Here is a 16,135-nt window from a genome sequence, read left to right as displayed (position 1 = left end):
AACCATCGCACCACGGTGCTGAATGGGAATTAATAGTAATGGTTTGTTTAAGTGCCCAGTGAATGGGAGATGAGACCAGTAAGTGCTAAGGGAAGTCTTCCTGGAAATACTGGGGCTTGTAGGAGGGTTATTTCAATTGATAAGGAAATTGATTATTTCTGACAGGTGGGAAAAGCATGAACAAAAGAGCAGGGAAGATGATAAATATAGCATATGATGGCATAGGGAGGCGGCTGTTAAATCTACATATTTAGCCCCAACCTTCCTTCCGTATGTTAATCCCATGAATGCCTTCCAGACAATCCTACTTACACGTACCAAATACAATGTGTCTAAAAACCAAAAACATTTCCTCCCCCAACTCCCTGCCTGACAATAGAATCAATTCTATTCTGTTCCCCGGGTCCAACATCTTCACGTTATCTTAGATTCTTCCTATGTTTTCACTCTTTCAAGTCCACCATACGCTCCTGTTGTGGAACCTTTGAAACATCACCACATCACTCACACAGGAATTCTTTTCTTTCCCTCATCACCTGACACCAGGGTTGCTCCACAGACTCCGAAGTAGCATCTCTATTTCAAATCTCAGTCACTTGATGCATCTGGTGTGGTGCCACCATATTCTCACCCTAAAATGCATTCCCATCATGTGACACCTCCCCCTCCCCCCACTGCTTCAGAGCCTTCAGTGGCTGCACACAGTATGCATGGATCACCTCCATGGTAATGGCGGAGAGGGTAAAAAGAAATGCAGGGGGCTGAGTGCAAGGACAATGTTTTTGGGATAATTAAAATGCAACAAAATGCAGAAACTAAAAAGCAATGGGCTTCACTTGGAAAAACTTCAGTCCTCTAATGCCTGACTTGCCAGCCAAAGAAAGTCCTCTGTCCGTAGAGATTGATAAATCATCCCTTGTAAAAGGGGGTTTCCTTACTCAGTGCCTATAGGTTGCATAGTTTTTCATGTCCTTCCATTTCTAGTTGTGGCAGTATTAAGAAGATGTCATTATGAAGCCCTTTCTATGCGCTAAGGCACTTAGCTAAGGATTTCATGTATAGTCTGCCGTGTAATCCTCAAAACAACAACGATTGAGTTAAGCAGTCTTTTCATTCAAATGTTACGGATGTGGCAATGGGGACCTACAGAGGTTAGGGAACACCCAAGATCACACATATCCAGGCGGAGCCATGATTTAGAACCTTGACTGACTCCGAAAGCATGTGTTCTTTTTGCAGATTAAGAGCTGTGCTGTGTTTTCTAGTTTCTACCCTATGGAAACAGTAGTGAGCATAGACAGCAGGCTCGCTCCACCAGATACATGCTCTCAGCAAAACCACCTTCAACAGGAAACAAATGTTGTCAGCATTATCAACTCAGAGAAAACAATCCTGGCACTCCAGCAGCCTCCTTACAGATGTCCTCTTCTTGTGGGACATTGATCTGTGTCAAAATATTGCAGGAATGGGTGTCCATATTTGTTTTGCAAATTCTTCTCTCCTGATTTAGAAGATTCAAAGCTGCATGCTGCCCAAGACTCTATAGGAAATAGATTTAGAATTCCACTTCCAGCTCCCGAAGTGACGGTATCTCACAATCTGTGACTTAATTTGGCCTGGGAACCAGCCCTCTGCTGGGATCCGTGAGGAACTATTCCTGTGCCCTCAGTTCTGGGCATCTCTTGTGGATGGGTCTGGGGATAGGGACACAATTTTTCCACTGAGAAGGAACAATTAGCTAAACCAGTCCAGACACCCATACCAAGGGTGTTTTTGGAATGAATGTGTAAAAACCACAGGCTCTGTCTCTTGGCCTTGTTCGAAGTAAGTTGAAACCACCTTGGTTCTACTTGAATGGCTTTCCAGAAAAACTCCCTGTATATGTAGGGAGAAAAGAGGGTATGTTTGAACTGGAATGAAAGAACATTTAGAGCATCTCAATATGAGGAAAATAAGGAAGTGGCTGAATTATGTATTGAAATCTCCTGCAAGGCATTAGGGTATGAGAGCAGACAAGACAGAGAACCAATCACTACAAGGTTGCAGTGGGAGGCATATAATGTGGAAACCCCAGAGGCCATCATCCATTGAAGATAAGCAATTTTTCCCCTTTAATCAAGTCCTACTCTCTCTGAACCTCTATATTCTTGTGATTAAAAGGAGACCACTAATTCCCAGCCATCATTTCTTGGGTTTATCAGGAGAATCATGTGAACTCATATATGGTAAAATGGTTTGAAAACAATTGTAGAAATACAACTGCAATTGTTAAGACAGCTCTTAAATTATTGTCATGGCTTTTTTTTTCTTTTTTTTTTTTAGACTGGGGTTATTTTTAGTGAGCAATGTTTCAAAATTACATCCAACCAAAACCAATAGGCTTGATTTTGAGTTGAGGTCAAGTGTTGATATTAGAATGGGAGAAAAAGCCAGAGCTAAGTGAATGAGCATTATTAATTTGGTCTCCTGGAAAAGGTTGGGTAAAAAGTAGATGCCAAGCCCCTCCCCCACCCGCCTTTCTTTTCTGTGCCACTCTGGCCATCCAAACTTGAATCCATAAAGTATAATGACTTGTCTAACTCACTGCCCAGACAGTTTTATAATTGCCACACCTGGACTACTTAAACCCACTTTACACACAGCTGCATCCCAATTTCCAGGGATCAGTTCAGCCTCCAGACAAGAGAATCCATAGTCTAGGAGCTCAGGATCAACGCTGCTTGCCTGGTGACCATACTCTGTCCTTGGCTGCCCATGCCAGAAATTAGACTCTCTCCTTATTCTTTGGGAACTAACTCAACCTGTCTTATTCCTCACTCCTGGGAACCCATTTTCTACCATACACATAAATCCCTGTGAATAGGTATGTCAGCCTAGTTACCTGACCAGCCATCTTTTGTTTGGGTTCGTCCTGCTCCATTCTGACAGAGCCAAGGTTTTGAAGATGAGCACTGGGGCAAGGGCAGGCATAATGATTCAGAGAAGCTAGGGAGACAAGACTGTATGCCAAGCCAAGCCTGGCCATCGTGCTGCATAGTTGAGGGACAGCAGCTGAAGGGAGTAATGGTGTGACGTGTGGTGTGACAGAAGTTACATGCCATGCTGGCTGCTCTGTCTGCTAGTGTTTCATGACATTGTCTATCATACCCAGTCATTTTGGCAAATAAAAGAAGTTTCTTGCTAAATACTTTCTAATCTTTTTTTTTTTATTATTATGTTATGTCGGTTACCATACAGTACGCCAATGAATTTTGATGTAGAGTTCCATGATTCATTGTTTGCATATAACAGCCAGTGATCCATGCAATATGTGCCCTCCTTAATACCCATCACCAGGCTCACCCATCCCCCCACCCCCCTCATCTAAAACCCTCAGTTTGATTCCCAAAGTCTATAGTCTCTCATGGTTTGTCTCCCCCTTTGATTCCCCACCCCCCACTTCATTTTTCCCTTCCTTCTCCTAATGTCCTCCTTTCTAATCTAAACTAGGTAAGTAGAATAAAATCTGGTACCTGTATGTAAGCTCTGGTGTCTATTTCTACCTTGTCCTATTCCTCTCTTTTTTCTATACCACAACTTTTCTGCCCCCTTCTTTCCTCCATCAGAAGAGTTGTCATAGGACATAGGAAGGAGTCCCAGAAGCAATTCATTTATAAAAGCAAGAGTGGTGGAGCAAAAACCAAAAACAAACCGAAACACACATAGGATTTGGAATCAGAGGGATGTGTGTTCAAATCCTGACTTTGCTATCTTCAGCTGGAACAAGCCTCTCTTTCCTCATTGGAAATGAAAATACAACTAAAAGAGACTGTATTTGGGGGGGTTGGGTAGGTGGGTGTGTGCATGCACAGTGAGTGCTGGCCTATCAGACACTGAATAAGTGCTAAATATTATCTTGTGTTTTATTGATAACATTGATAAGATGGCCTAGGAGACTGAGAAATCCTCAATGTACCTTGTTATATAGAGAAAAAACTGCCCTGTACAATGAGGAAAAAAGGAATGAAAGGATTTGGACTTTGAGGAAATAAAAGTAACCATAGTGAGAGAAGACAGTAGTTCTGAGCAGGGAAAGGAGAAAGATAATTCGAAGGGGGTAAAGTCTCCTTGCGTGCATCCCCAAATTGCAGCTGAGAATTAGAAGCTCAGAGACAAGATCTGAGGGTATTTAGTAAAGAAAAATGAAGGACAATAACAGATATCAAGGAGTGGTGTTATTTCTGGACACTGTCTCAATGAACTGTCATGGCCGTCCACATGGATTGGCCAGTGTCAGACCGTGCACAGTTTTTCAGACCCTATTTGCACTTTTTTCCTGCTCCTTCTCTTACTTGACATTTATATGAATTGGCTTTAGAGTCCATATCAAATAGCACCCTCCCAGGTATATTTTCCCACGTGTGAATGTATTTTTAATCTAGTCTATAAACATAGGGACTCTTTCAGCTTGTGAAGACTTGACATCTGCTTGTGTGTGTCTACATTCTCTCATGTCTTCATGTCCATCTTTGGGTTTTAGTCCATCAGGACATCTGGTGGGGGGAAAGAAGTCTGGGCAAGTGTTTGCATTTTCCAACACTTAAGTGAGTGGCAGTTAAGGTATTAAGAAACTGATTTTCAAAATGCTTGGTGAATGTGGATGACAAAATAAAGACTTTTATTATAGGTAGCTTAAGATTAATTAGTCGGGGAGTGGCAGAGAATCAACATAGACACATACACAGAGACTAGACAGAGAGGTATTGATAACATATGGGTTTATGTATTACCTCTAAAGTGTTTGAGGGAGAGCGTTTCCAAAAATATTGAGAAAAGTACTGGAAGTTGCACAAGAACCTGTCTGTGCAGGTCTATGGCCAACAAGTGGGTGGAAACTCCCTTACAGACATGCTTGTGGTTCACAATTTTCTCCATTTTGGCAAGACCAGTGGGCTCACCCTCAGTTCGATAAGAGTGTAGGTGAAAAATATCATTTTTACACGGGGAGTATGGCCACCACCACTGTGTAGCATGGCTGACAAATGCTGGGGAACTACAATCCGTTGTTGCCAAAGGATGCATCGATCCCACGGAACAAAATGCCAGAACTTACCTGGGGATGCCCACATCTGTAAGACGATGGTTGAGGTCAGGGCTCTTTGGGAAGACTTGCATTATTATGTCAGCTCAGACCGACCTCCAAGATTGTTCTTTAGCTTGTATACTACAGGTCAGGTCCTGCTAGGGAGGCCTTCAGGCACTGTAGGTGTCCTTGCAACTCCTTCCTTTTCCTGTAATGGACTACTGTACCCCACTGTAGCTCCACACACTCTTGCCTTTTCCACAGTGCTTCTTCCTTCATTCACCAGAAAGCCTATTGCCCTGGCCAAGCCAGCACCCAACATCTCCATGATGGTTGGCACAGATCACCTTCTTCTTGGCATGGCTTATCAGTGTATGGACATAACACTCTAAGCTTATTTCTCTAGGTCTCTATCTTCTGCCTTGTCCCTTCTCTCTCTCTCCATTGCTTTAAGTCATCATCCCCTCTCACCTGGACTCATGCAATGTCTTCTTTAAAAAAAATTATTTTAAATAAGAATTTAAAGAGAGTGGGGGAGGGGCAGAGGGAGAGAGAGAATCCCAAGCACGTTCCACGCCCAGTGTGGAGCCCAATGCTAAAATAAAGAGGAAGACACTTAACTGACTGAGTCACTCAGATGCCCCTGGACTAGTGCATTGTCTTCTAACCAGTCTCTTTGTTTCTACCTCAGCCCATCCCACTCGACCCCAACTTTATCACAGTAACCGGAGTAGTAATTTTAAAATGCAAAATTGGGAATATCACTCTCAGATTTCTTTCACAAGTGAAATTCAAACAGCCCCACAAAAGGCCCCCACAGCCCAAGTCATCTCCCATCTCATGTCCTGGAATTCAGTATTGGCACCTTGTTTTTGAGCCATTTTAAGCTATTTGTACTCTATAAATGTACAGTATTCTTTTACACTCGCATGTCATTTCCCCTACTGGTACAATCTTAAAGGCTAGAATACCCTTTCTAGAAAAAAATGGAATACCCTTTCTGCCCTCTGCCTAAGGAGTTCCAATTCATCTTTTCATACTGGCTTTATTGAGATACAATTCACATGAGAATTGACTCCTTTAGAATGTACAGTTCAATGGATTTTAGTTTAGCCATAGAGTTGTGCAGTGGTCACCACAATTGCCAAAACACCTTTATCCATCTAAAAGAAACTCTGTACTTAGTAGCAGACACTTTTAATTTCTCCCCAACTACCCACTTCAACCCTGGCCAGGCCCTAGCATCCATTAATCTACTTTCTGTCTCCACAGATTTTTCTCCCATTATTCCAGAGTCATCTTTCAAGGTTTTTTTGTTTTGTTTTGTTTTTCAGGCATTACCTCCTCCTGTGTGCCTCCCAGTCCCCTGATTTCAAAGCCTCTTCCCTGGGGTCTAATAATCCCCCTGTGTGGGTCTGCTGTAGTACTTAGCCCACCATATTCTTGCTTGGGTCACTACAGGAAGTGAGTTACTCATCTCTAAAACCCCAGTGTCTATTACTTGGCCTGGTTTAGAGAAAGCACACTGTTACTACTGGCTAAATGAATGAATGACTTTCAGGAAGCCCTGACAGGGATAAAGACCTCTCCGTAAGTGGGTGAGAGAGGCATTCACTAATACACAGCTCAAGCCAGTGGATACCTATGTGCCCAGTTTTCAGCTTACTTGCACTTGGATAGACTTAGCAAACTCCCCACTGGTGTGTCTTCCATCTCTACAGTTGATACACAGGTTCCGGAGCCCAAGGAAAACACTATCCTATGTGGAGGAGAGGGACTATATATCCTCAGGAAATATTCACGATACAATAGTTTAAGCAACATTCTCAGGCCATCCTCCTGCTTAACTTTCAGTATTTTCTGTTCTCTCTCTCTCTCTCTCTCTCTCTCTCTCTCTCTCTCTTTCTGCCCTTCCTTCTTGTTTCTCTACTCCTCTCCCTCTGCCCCCACATGCTTTGGTATATTTTTTAAAAATCCCTTTATTTTTAAAGCATGTTTCAGAATATCTCTGATTAACAATGTTGGTCTTTAGATTATTAAAAATATTAACTTTAACATGAGATGTCTAAACACAAATCCATTCAAAAGCTGTTTAATTGTTTCATTTCCATGCACTGCATTTTTTTTTCACATGATTAGATCTTGAAAAGCTCATTAGCAAAGGGAATATAAAAACAACTTGCAAACACAATGGAATATCAAAATGTTACATACTTAGCCATCTCTCTTCCAGCCTTTTGTTGGCCTAGAGAGAAATGGGGGTGCACCCTGACTCTGGCCATGGCTGTCTGCCTTCCTCAGTCTCTGTGCCTTTCTCCTGGTTTCAAACTTCCTCATTCTTTTCTTCTCCTAACCTCTTATCCCCCTCTTCCTCGTCTCCCCTCTCGACTCCTGATCTCTTTCTCTCCCTCATTTTTGATTCCCTCCTCTGCCCATCTTGGTCTACAGGCCTTTAGTGTCTCACACAATTTCTTTTTTATTCTTCTTCCTGAGTAGTTCCCTTTCTTTTTCCTTTCCTTCTGTTCTTTTCAGCCAGGATGAGGCAGGGAAGAGAGAGTGGGGACTGGTGGGTGGGGGAGTGGGGAGAGACTGACCATGGGGCTGTCTTGTATCTGCCACATCAGCTGCCCAGAGGGGATGTATCCCTGGTCTCAGTCACCCATTGTCCCTTCCCCTTTAAGGTAAGGCACAGAACCTCTTTTGCCTCACTTTTTTTCTGCCTTGTAACATTGAAACAAAATCATATGTTCCCAGACTACCTCCTGGAGATGGTGTTAGGGTCAAATTTGGGAATGAATATATGAGAAAGATTTGAAAAGTACCAGAGCCCTGTAATTGGAAGCACTCGGGGGAGAGGTGGGAGGATTACTGCTCCAGGATCTAATTAACTGAGGATTGTAGTTCTGGCCTTTCTGAGGAATGTGTTTCTTCTCACCTTTGTTCCGTTCATCAAATCACTCGGTTGTCTGTGTGCCTTGCCTGAATGTTCTTAGTGTCTTTGGAGGGGAAGGAAAACTGGTTCCTTTGTATGCTGTTGATTCTTATCCCTTCCTTTTCTCTTGCCTTGGGCTAGCAAACGGGACCTCCAGCAGCCAGCTCTCTACCCCCAAGTCTAAACAGTCACCCATCTCCACGCCCACCAGTCCTGGCAGCCTCCGGAAGCACAAGGTATTATGTCTCTTATACCTTACTAAACCCCTTTGCACTCCAACTTCTTTGAGTGGCTGGGTGAGGGTCTGCTCAGTGAGCTACTTCAGTAATGCATCAAGGCCAAAATTTCCCTTCCCCTGGTCCTTGAGCTTGAAGCCCTGGGAATCACAGCAGGGCCCAAATTTCCAGTCACTTTCATTTATTCCTCTGACTACCCACCCCTCACATTTATCTATTTCCAGTTACACTTACCCAAAAGGAAGAGGTAATGAAGGTCCCAAATACCCATTCTGAGTTCATGGAGTCCCCAAATGATGTCTCGAAGGATGAGCTAAATGCTTTTCACTCCAATTCAGAGGCACAGCAAAGAGGAGATTGAGGGCAATTTATGTCCCCAGGCACCAGTCGGTACAAGGGACAAAGACAGCAGTTAAAGAAAGTTAGCACTGAGTGACTTCCTTTAGATTTGCTGGACATCAAGATATGAACAGACCCAAGTTTCCCCCTGTATGCTTCATTCCCAGGCAGACTCTGGATCAGTGCTGAGGAGAGGGAACATATACACCGTGTTGGCCCTGCCTGGGCACAGTTGACACTTCCAAGTCATCCCAAATCAATATCCTGCTAAAATAAGGGAAATTTGTAAACTCATTAGCCCCACTTTTCAAGCAGATTCCCACCCAGCAATCTCTTCTGTATAGAAAATCTGGAGTGGGAGTGGTCACAGCCTTGAACCTCATCCCTGAGGCCACGTGAACGTGGTTTCTGCTCCAACAGCCACACTCTGGAGCAGCTTCCTCTAGAATTCTTTTGTCTTCTCCCTGCTCATAAGACTCAAAATGAGATGGAAAAAGGCAAAAGGCCATGAGTGTGGCCAGTTCCATCATGGAACCACTGATGTTCAGAGCTGAAAGAGGTTTTAGATAAAGATAAATTACTGTCATTTGATTCTCTCGATCATCTTGTGAGGTTGACCTTTTGCAGGTGAGGAAATGAAGCTCCAGGAGGGTTAAGTGACTAGGGTGACATTGCTAGGTGGTGGTAGACATAGGACTGGTGCCCAGGTTACCACCACCAGTATGCCCGAGCCAGTTCATGTTAGCTCATGAGAGCTGATTGTGCACATCCCTTCCCTGCTCTGTGTTCAGTGATGCCATGTTGGTACCTAGAACTCAGCTGTGATGGGAATATTTGCATCACAGAAATCAGCACACACTACACATCAAGGCTGTTGTTTTTTCCCCCAGAAAATCAATTGTTAAACATGTAATAGGACACTACTGCCCAACATCCATTTTCATTTCTCTACATTAGGATTTTATTTCCTGGTTAATCAAACCATTACCTCTTCCACTGTCCCTACTTCCTGTTCCATTCCTGTAATGTTTCAGTTTCTGGCACTGACCCTGACCAGAACCTTCCTGCTCAGCTATTTGGTTTCCCCAGAAGACAATCTGCTGCACTGTTTGTATGTCTAGTGTTACCTAGAGGTTGTAGCATGGATGAAAACTACTCAGTTATTCTTCTGGGCAAAGCTTGTTAAGATGGACACTCCAAGATGGAGAGTAGCCTACTTCGGCTGTTCCACTCTCTAGCAGAAGCTGCTGTGTCTTTGCCCTATGCATTTATGTCCTTGCTGTTTTTCTGAGAAGACTGATCTTCCCCAGCACCTTCCATTGGCACCTTCCTAAAAGAATGGGGCAGTTGGGCCTTTATTTGGCCTGCTCTCTTGAGTCGTTCAACTTAACAATTGACATGTTCAGTTCATTTAGGCTGAGGACCCATTGTCCATAAGCCTGTTGAGGTGAGTGCTGGCATTGTTAAACTGTTTCTCCTGGTTGGGTTTGCAAACTTTGTGTGGGTGTTTCATTTTCTTTTGACTCAATTCTACAAACCGATTTAACCACTGAAGAACAAGCTATAGGTGGCAGCACCATCAGAGACTCACTGTGGGATTTTCAGTGTATACTTTTATTTTTTAAAGGACTCTTTTTTATGACAGTGAAGCAAGAAAACATTATATGATTTCCTATGATTTAAAGCAAATAAGCAAATAAACATTATATGATTTCTTATATGATTTAAAAGCAAACTTTTAAAAACTATTTGGATTTTGGTACACTTTTTACTAATTTTTTAACTTCTTCCTCTGCTATCATTTTAAATTTATGTAAGATTTGCAGGAAAAATATAAAGAAGTCCTGTATACTCTTGGCACAGATTGACCAGTTGTTTAGATTTTTGCCCCATTTACTTAATTTTTTTGTGTTCTCTCTCTCACACCACACACACACACACACACACTTCACCATTTTTTTTTAACCATTTGAGACTAAGTTGAAGACATCATACACTTTTACCTCTAAAAGCTTGCATGTATTTCCTAACAATAAGGATATTTTCAGTCCTGACAATAGCACGATGATCAAAATCAGGACATTTGCACTGGTAAGACACTATTATATGCTCCAAAGCCCATACTCAAACTTTATCAATTGCCCCAGCAACATCCTTTTTCTGGTCCAGGATCCAATCCAGAACCACACATCATCTGTGGCTTTTATGTCTTTTTGGTCTTCTTTAATCTAGAAAAGTTCTTCAGTCTTTCATTTTGATGGTGCATTATAGAAATGGAGAGTACAGCCCAGTTCTTTGGTAGAATGTCCTTTGATTTAGATGTGTCTGATGTTTCCTTGTGATTAAGTCCATATGACACCTTTGGAGCAGAATTGTCATAGAAGTAATGTCGTGTCTCTCTTAGTGTATCCAATCCAGAGGCAACAGCCTCATACTTAACCCTACTAATGATGCAGGGTGAACTGTTTTTTCTGAATAAGCTAAAAATGTCATGACCTTGGCTTAGTCCTCCTGGGCCTCAGGACTCAGCTTATTGCTCTTCCTTTTACATAGTTACCTGAGCCTTAGTTAGCACTGTCAAGGTCCTTGGGCAGTGGGCCCAAGCAGTTCTCATTTGAACTCCAATCCAAGTGGACCTGAAAGGTGTGAGTCATGGTGGAGACAGGAAGCAGGTGGCTGAGGCCATGACTTTCCTCCTGCGCAGTTGGAAACAAACTTGAAGTCCCAGCATCCCTTTGGTAACTTTTGATGGCTGTGGCAGGGCCCTAAGCTGTAATCAGCCTCTTGGCTTCCCCTCTTAAGCAGCTCATGGAGAATCTTCTTTAATGCAGCTGTGAGGGGGTTAGCCAAAGTCCGCATACTCAAGTGCTACAATATGGACACAAAGTAAGTCCTTGGATAGTTAATGAGAACAACATTGTGCATTCCCATACTGCTTTATCCTTTTGCACATTTTCCTATTTACCCTTGTGATAACACTGTGACAGAGATAGGGAGGTGGCATTTCCATTTTAGAAATGAGGAAAAGGGGGTGCCGAGGGCAAAGACAACCCTAGTATGGTTCAACAATTTGGAGAAGGCAGCACATTAAAGATGTTTGGAAAAGCCTAGAAATATAGGGAAACCCTTTTGTTTATTTAAAAATGTTTTCTAGATCAGTGATTGCACTCATGCCTTTAATGTGGAGGCATTTGGCTTGCAAAGTTATCCAGAGATCGGAGGGAAATACATTGGACATATTATTTGAAAATATAACTAACATTATTTAAATACACATTTTCCTCTATGTTTCTAGACCTTCTCTCTGTTGTCCTGTAAGTGCTTGGAGAGATAGTTTGATGAATAAAGCAGGGTACTGATCCTTAAATCACAGACACCACTCTAAGTGGATTTTGGTAGTGTAATCAAGAACGGACAAAAGGGTGGGAAAGTCCTCTGCCTGGGAGACAGTGGGAGATGAGGAAAGTTTTGCAGACTAGGTGACATTTAAGTGGAGCATTGAAGCCTGGGTAGGCTTTTGATGGCTGGTGAAGAGAATGGGCATGCCATCATTAAAAAACTAATAATAATAAATCAACAAGAACAAAGCCACACCATCAGAAAAGTGCAGGGCACATTTGGGAAAAAGCAAACCCAAACCAGAAGCCAGGTTTCTCAAAACTCCTCTCTGACTTCCTTTGGACTATAAGCTCCTTGGACCAGAAACCAAGATTTTGTTTTCTCTAACGCAATAGTATCGCCAGCACAGCTGTATTTGTTACAAACATTTTGTTCTGTAGGGCTCCAGGGGACTCAGCAAATGAATTTCAGGTGCAAATTATTTGTATTGTTAAGCAATATGTGTGTTTCTGTATTTCTACATATCGATCAACAAAAACACAGAGTTGAGATAATTCCTTTTCCTGAACGTTGTTCTACCCACACAAGAAAATATCTTTTGAATATCAAATAAGTGGATGGAGGACAGACTTACAGAAGTTCATTCTCAAGCCTAATCCTATGGATTCCCTCCACAGCCTGATTCTCACTGTATCCATCCCAAGTCATAGCAGCTACAAGAGCAGTTTCCTTCTTATTCTACCCCTAGGCCTTCCTCTGAAATATAAGTCTGAAATAATTTTCTCCTATAATTATTTCCACCAGCCAACCAACCACAATGAAGGTTCTGTTACATGAATAATCAAGAGCAAGGGTGAATGCTGAAACCCAGGGTTCAGTGTGGTGGGACTCAAAGTGGCCTCCATAATGAAAAGACCCTTAAGATTCCCAAGGAGTTCATGAACTTGGCAGTGTCTAGCTCATTTCTCTTGCTTTGGTCTAACTAATAAAAAACAAAATGCAATGATCTGACCTAGAGAATTTTAGAACGAGAAGGAAACTGAAAGATCTTCTAGTCTGCATCTTCCCCAACTTACAGATAGAGAAGCAAAGACCCTGTAAGGGGAAGTTAAATAGCCAGGATAGGCCTGGGATATAGGTCTCCCATACTACATTGCTTCTTGTTGTGTCTTTGTCCTATGCATTTCTGCCCTTATCTGTCCTTCTGAGAATTTTGACCTGCCCCAGCACCTTCCACTGGTACCTTCCCAAATGAATGGGGCAGCTTGGGAATTTATTTGGCCTGCTCTCTTGAGTTGTTCAGCTTTTTCTCCCCCTGTTATTATATAGCCTCTCCAGCTCTCTTTTGATTGCTATCTGTATGATAAGTCTTTTTCCATCCTTTTGTGTTCAACCTATGTGTGTCTTTGAATTATGTCTCTTTCAGGCAGCAGAGAGCTAGATCATGGTTTTTGTTTGTTTGTTTGTTTGCTTTTTGTTTTAAAAATTCATTCTGCTAACCTCTACCTTTTAATTTGGTTGCTTATTCTATTTATGTTTAATGTAATTACTGATAAGGTAGAAATTACATCTGCCATTTTGTTATTTTCTACATGTCTTATGTTTTTTGGTTCCCTTATTCTTCAATTTTTGCTCTTTTTTGTGTTAGATGTTTTTTCTAATGTACAATTTTAATCTCCTTGTTTGTCTGTTTTTTTTTTTTAACTAATTTTGAGTTATGTTTGTGGCTACCCTGGAGAGTACAATTGACATCTTAGTGCAATCTATTTTGAAATAATATCAACTTAATTTCAATTGAATATAAAAATAGTTACCATAGTATGGACTTGACCCTCCTCCCTTCCCCTCCTTTTGGGCTCCTATTAACATACAAATTACCTCTTTATGCATAATAAGTCCATCAGCACCCATATATAATTACCATTCCACGCAGTTGTCTTTTGAACTGGATAATAGAAGAGAAGAGTTACAAAAATAAACTTGTGTCTTTTGTATTTACCTCTGTATTTACCTTTACCAAGTGTTCTTTCTTTATGTGGATTTGAATTACTGTCCATTGTCCTTTCATTTCCCCCCTGAAAGCTTCTCTTTAGTATTTCTTGGATATGTCTGCTAGCAACGAATGCCTTGTCTTTGTTTATCTGAGAATGTCTTGTTTCCTCCTTCATTCTTGAAAGAAAATTTTACTAGATTTCCTTAAATGCCTTGATCCAATAAGGCTCCCTGCCTTGGCTTAGATGCTGTGTGTGTGTGTGTGTGTGTGTGTGTGTGTGTGTGTGTGTGTTGGGGCATGATTTCAATGCTCTTCCAGGCAGTTTATAATTTTGCCTTAGCCTTCGTTTGCTGCTTGTGCAGGGCCTCAAGGCCAACCAGAGATGAGAGATTAGGACCGTCTTAGGTCTTTTCTCAGAATACACCCAGTTTTGAAAATGTGCCATGTCACAGAGATTCCTGGAAGCATGCGAATATGTTGGAACTTTTCAAACTCTCCTATGGACACTAATTCTCTAGCTTTTCCTTTTAATGTTTGGAGCAGCTTCATTTGCCCTAACAGTTTCCTCTTCTTTAGGCAGCTGTGATTTTAAACATCTGAAAAGGCGGCTCACAGTGAGTGTGCTCTGCATTAGGTCAAATAAAGAGTGTATGAATGGGAGTTTCCAAGGACTACCAAACAGGCCAAATAGTGACAATTCTCTGTGAATGGGGCTTTATTTTTGTGGGGGGGGGGCTCTTAATTCATTCTGCACCATCTCACTACTAGTTTGCTGTTTTCCAGATACTGGAATTGGGAGGCTGTTGGCTTTCAAGGCTACCTTGGAGTTGGGGAGAGAGAGAAGGGAAAGAGAATAAGCTAAAGCACTACATATTTTGGTATTCTTATATTCAGCCATTTTTCTTGAATAAACACTCTTCGGATTACTGAAAACTTTTTGTTAATTTCCAGAGTTCTGAAAATGTTGGTTTTAACAATTTTTCCAGTGTCACTGTTGGAGCAGATTTTCAAAGAGTCTTTCTTTGCCATTCTGGAAGTCTAGAGCTCGAAGATACTTTTGACTACATTCAATTTTCACTTTATTCAAGTACAAGAGAGGCAAAATCCCTTCAGAGATGTGACCAGATTGTATACCACTTTGCCCGAGTTTGATTTTACAAGTTTTTGTTAAACTTCTATTGTTTCCTCAGCCTTGTACTTCCTGTTTATCAGTTTTATAAGAGATTGTGTTTGGTAGTTTAGAACAAGGGTGCTAAATACTGCCTATGACCTCATTGTTTGGGGATGGCCCCCCAATATGAAAAAAGAAATGTTTTTTAATATCTTTAAAGAGTTGTAAAACAAAGTGCAAACAAACAAGACTGCATGACAGAGACCATATGTGACCAGCAAAGAAAGCACAAAATATTTATTATCTAGCCTTTTGCAAAAAAGTTTGTAAGCCCCTGATTTACCATGAAGGGAAGCCGGGTTGGTGAGAAGTGAGTCTATTGCTATACTTGCCTTTCTTTTGTTTTTTAATGATTGTAGTCCCTTGAGGGTACTAAATAACAGTCAAAGAGGTGAGAGACTTTACATATCGCCTTTCCAATACTGAATTTTCTTGATGAAGACACCAAGGTTCAAAGACTTGTTCAAAGTCATAGTAGTACTAATTCCAGGACTAAAAGCTCAGGTTTCTGAATATACTTTGTTCCTCTTTCCATTGAAATTGCCTAAAAATTTTCTTTTTTCTTACCCCTTCCTTCTAAGCAAAAAAAAAAAAAAAAGCAAAAACAAAAAAACAAACTTTTTTAAAACATCAAGAAGGATCTCTTGAATATCCAGAGTTGACCCTAAATGTTTTGGTTCCCTTTAGTATCTTGCTAATAATGCAAATGATAACAGTGGTTTTCAAACTGCTTCATTTGGAGATGGGTGAGATTCTGCCCCCCCAATGTCTGAATCAACTACAACAGCTACACTTGTATTTATTTTATATATTGGGCTCCCGAACAAAATCTCATTTAAATAGAGGACTTAGAAGAAGAAGAAGAGAGAGAGAGAGATTAAGAGAGAGACAGAGACAGAGATTTGAAAATCGCTGATTTAGATTATGGGTGAAGTATGTCCAAGAGGAATCACAAGTATCTCCAAATACAGCTCTGAGGACAGTGGGAAAAACCAATGCCATGTCCTCTTTCCATCTCCTCAAGATGTAGACAAGTCTTGGGCAGTACTGGAGCCATGGACTG

General features: G+C 41.5%; 1 protein-coding gene across 5 annotated transcripts in view; it reads left to right on the top strand.

Moving 5' to 3' along the window:
- DCX (doublecortin) overlaps nt 1-16,135 on the top strand; it is a 108,512-nt gene that overhangs the window by 82,526 nt on the left and 9,851 nt on the right. For 3 of the 5 annotated variants that reach the window (XM_032330829.1, XM_032330827.1, XM_032330825.1), the window contains exon 6: nt 8,136-8,233. The exons of 1 other annotated variant lie outside the window; for it this stretch is intronic. In XM_032330829.1, the coding sequence (XP_032186720.1) occupies nt 8,136-8,233 (98 nt within the window). The remainder of the gene's footprint in view (nt 1-8,135; nt 8,234-16,135) is intronic. One more of the 5 variants, XM_032330826.1, reaches the window with a different exon arrangement.

The sequence above is a fragment of the Mustela erminea genome, chromosome X (assembly GCF_009829155.1).
Source record: "Mustela erminea isolate mMusErm1 chromosome X, mMusErm1.Pri, whole genome shotgun sequence".
NCBI lineage: Eukaryota > Metazoa > Chordata > Mammalia > Carnivora > Mustelidae > Mustela > Mustela erminea.
The sequence above is the reverse complement of the archived record's forward strand: the minus strand, read 5'-3'. Positions and strand labels throughout refer to the sequence as shown.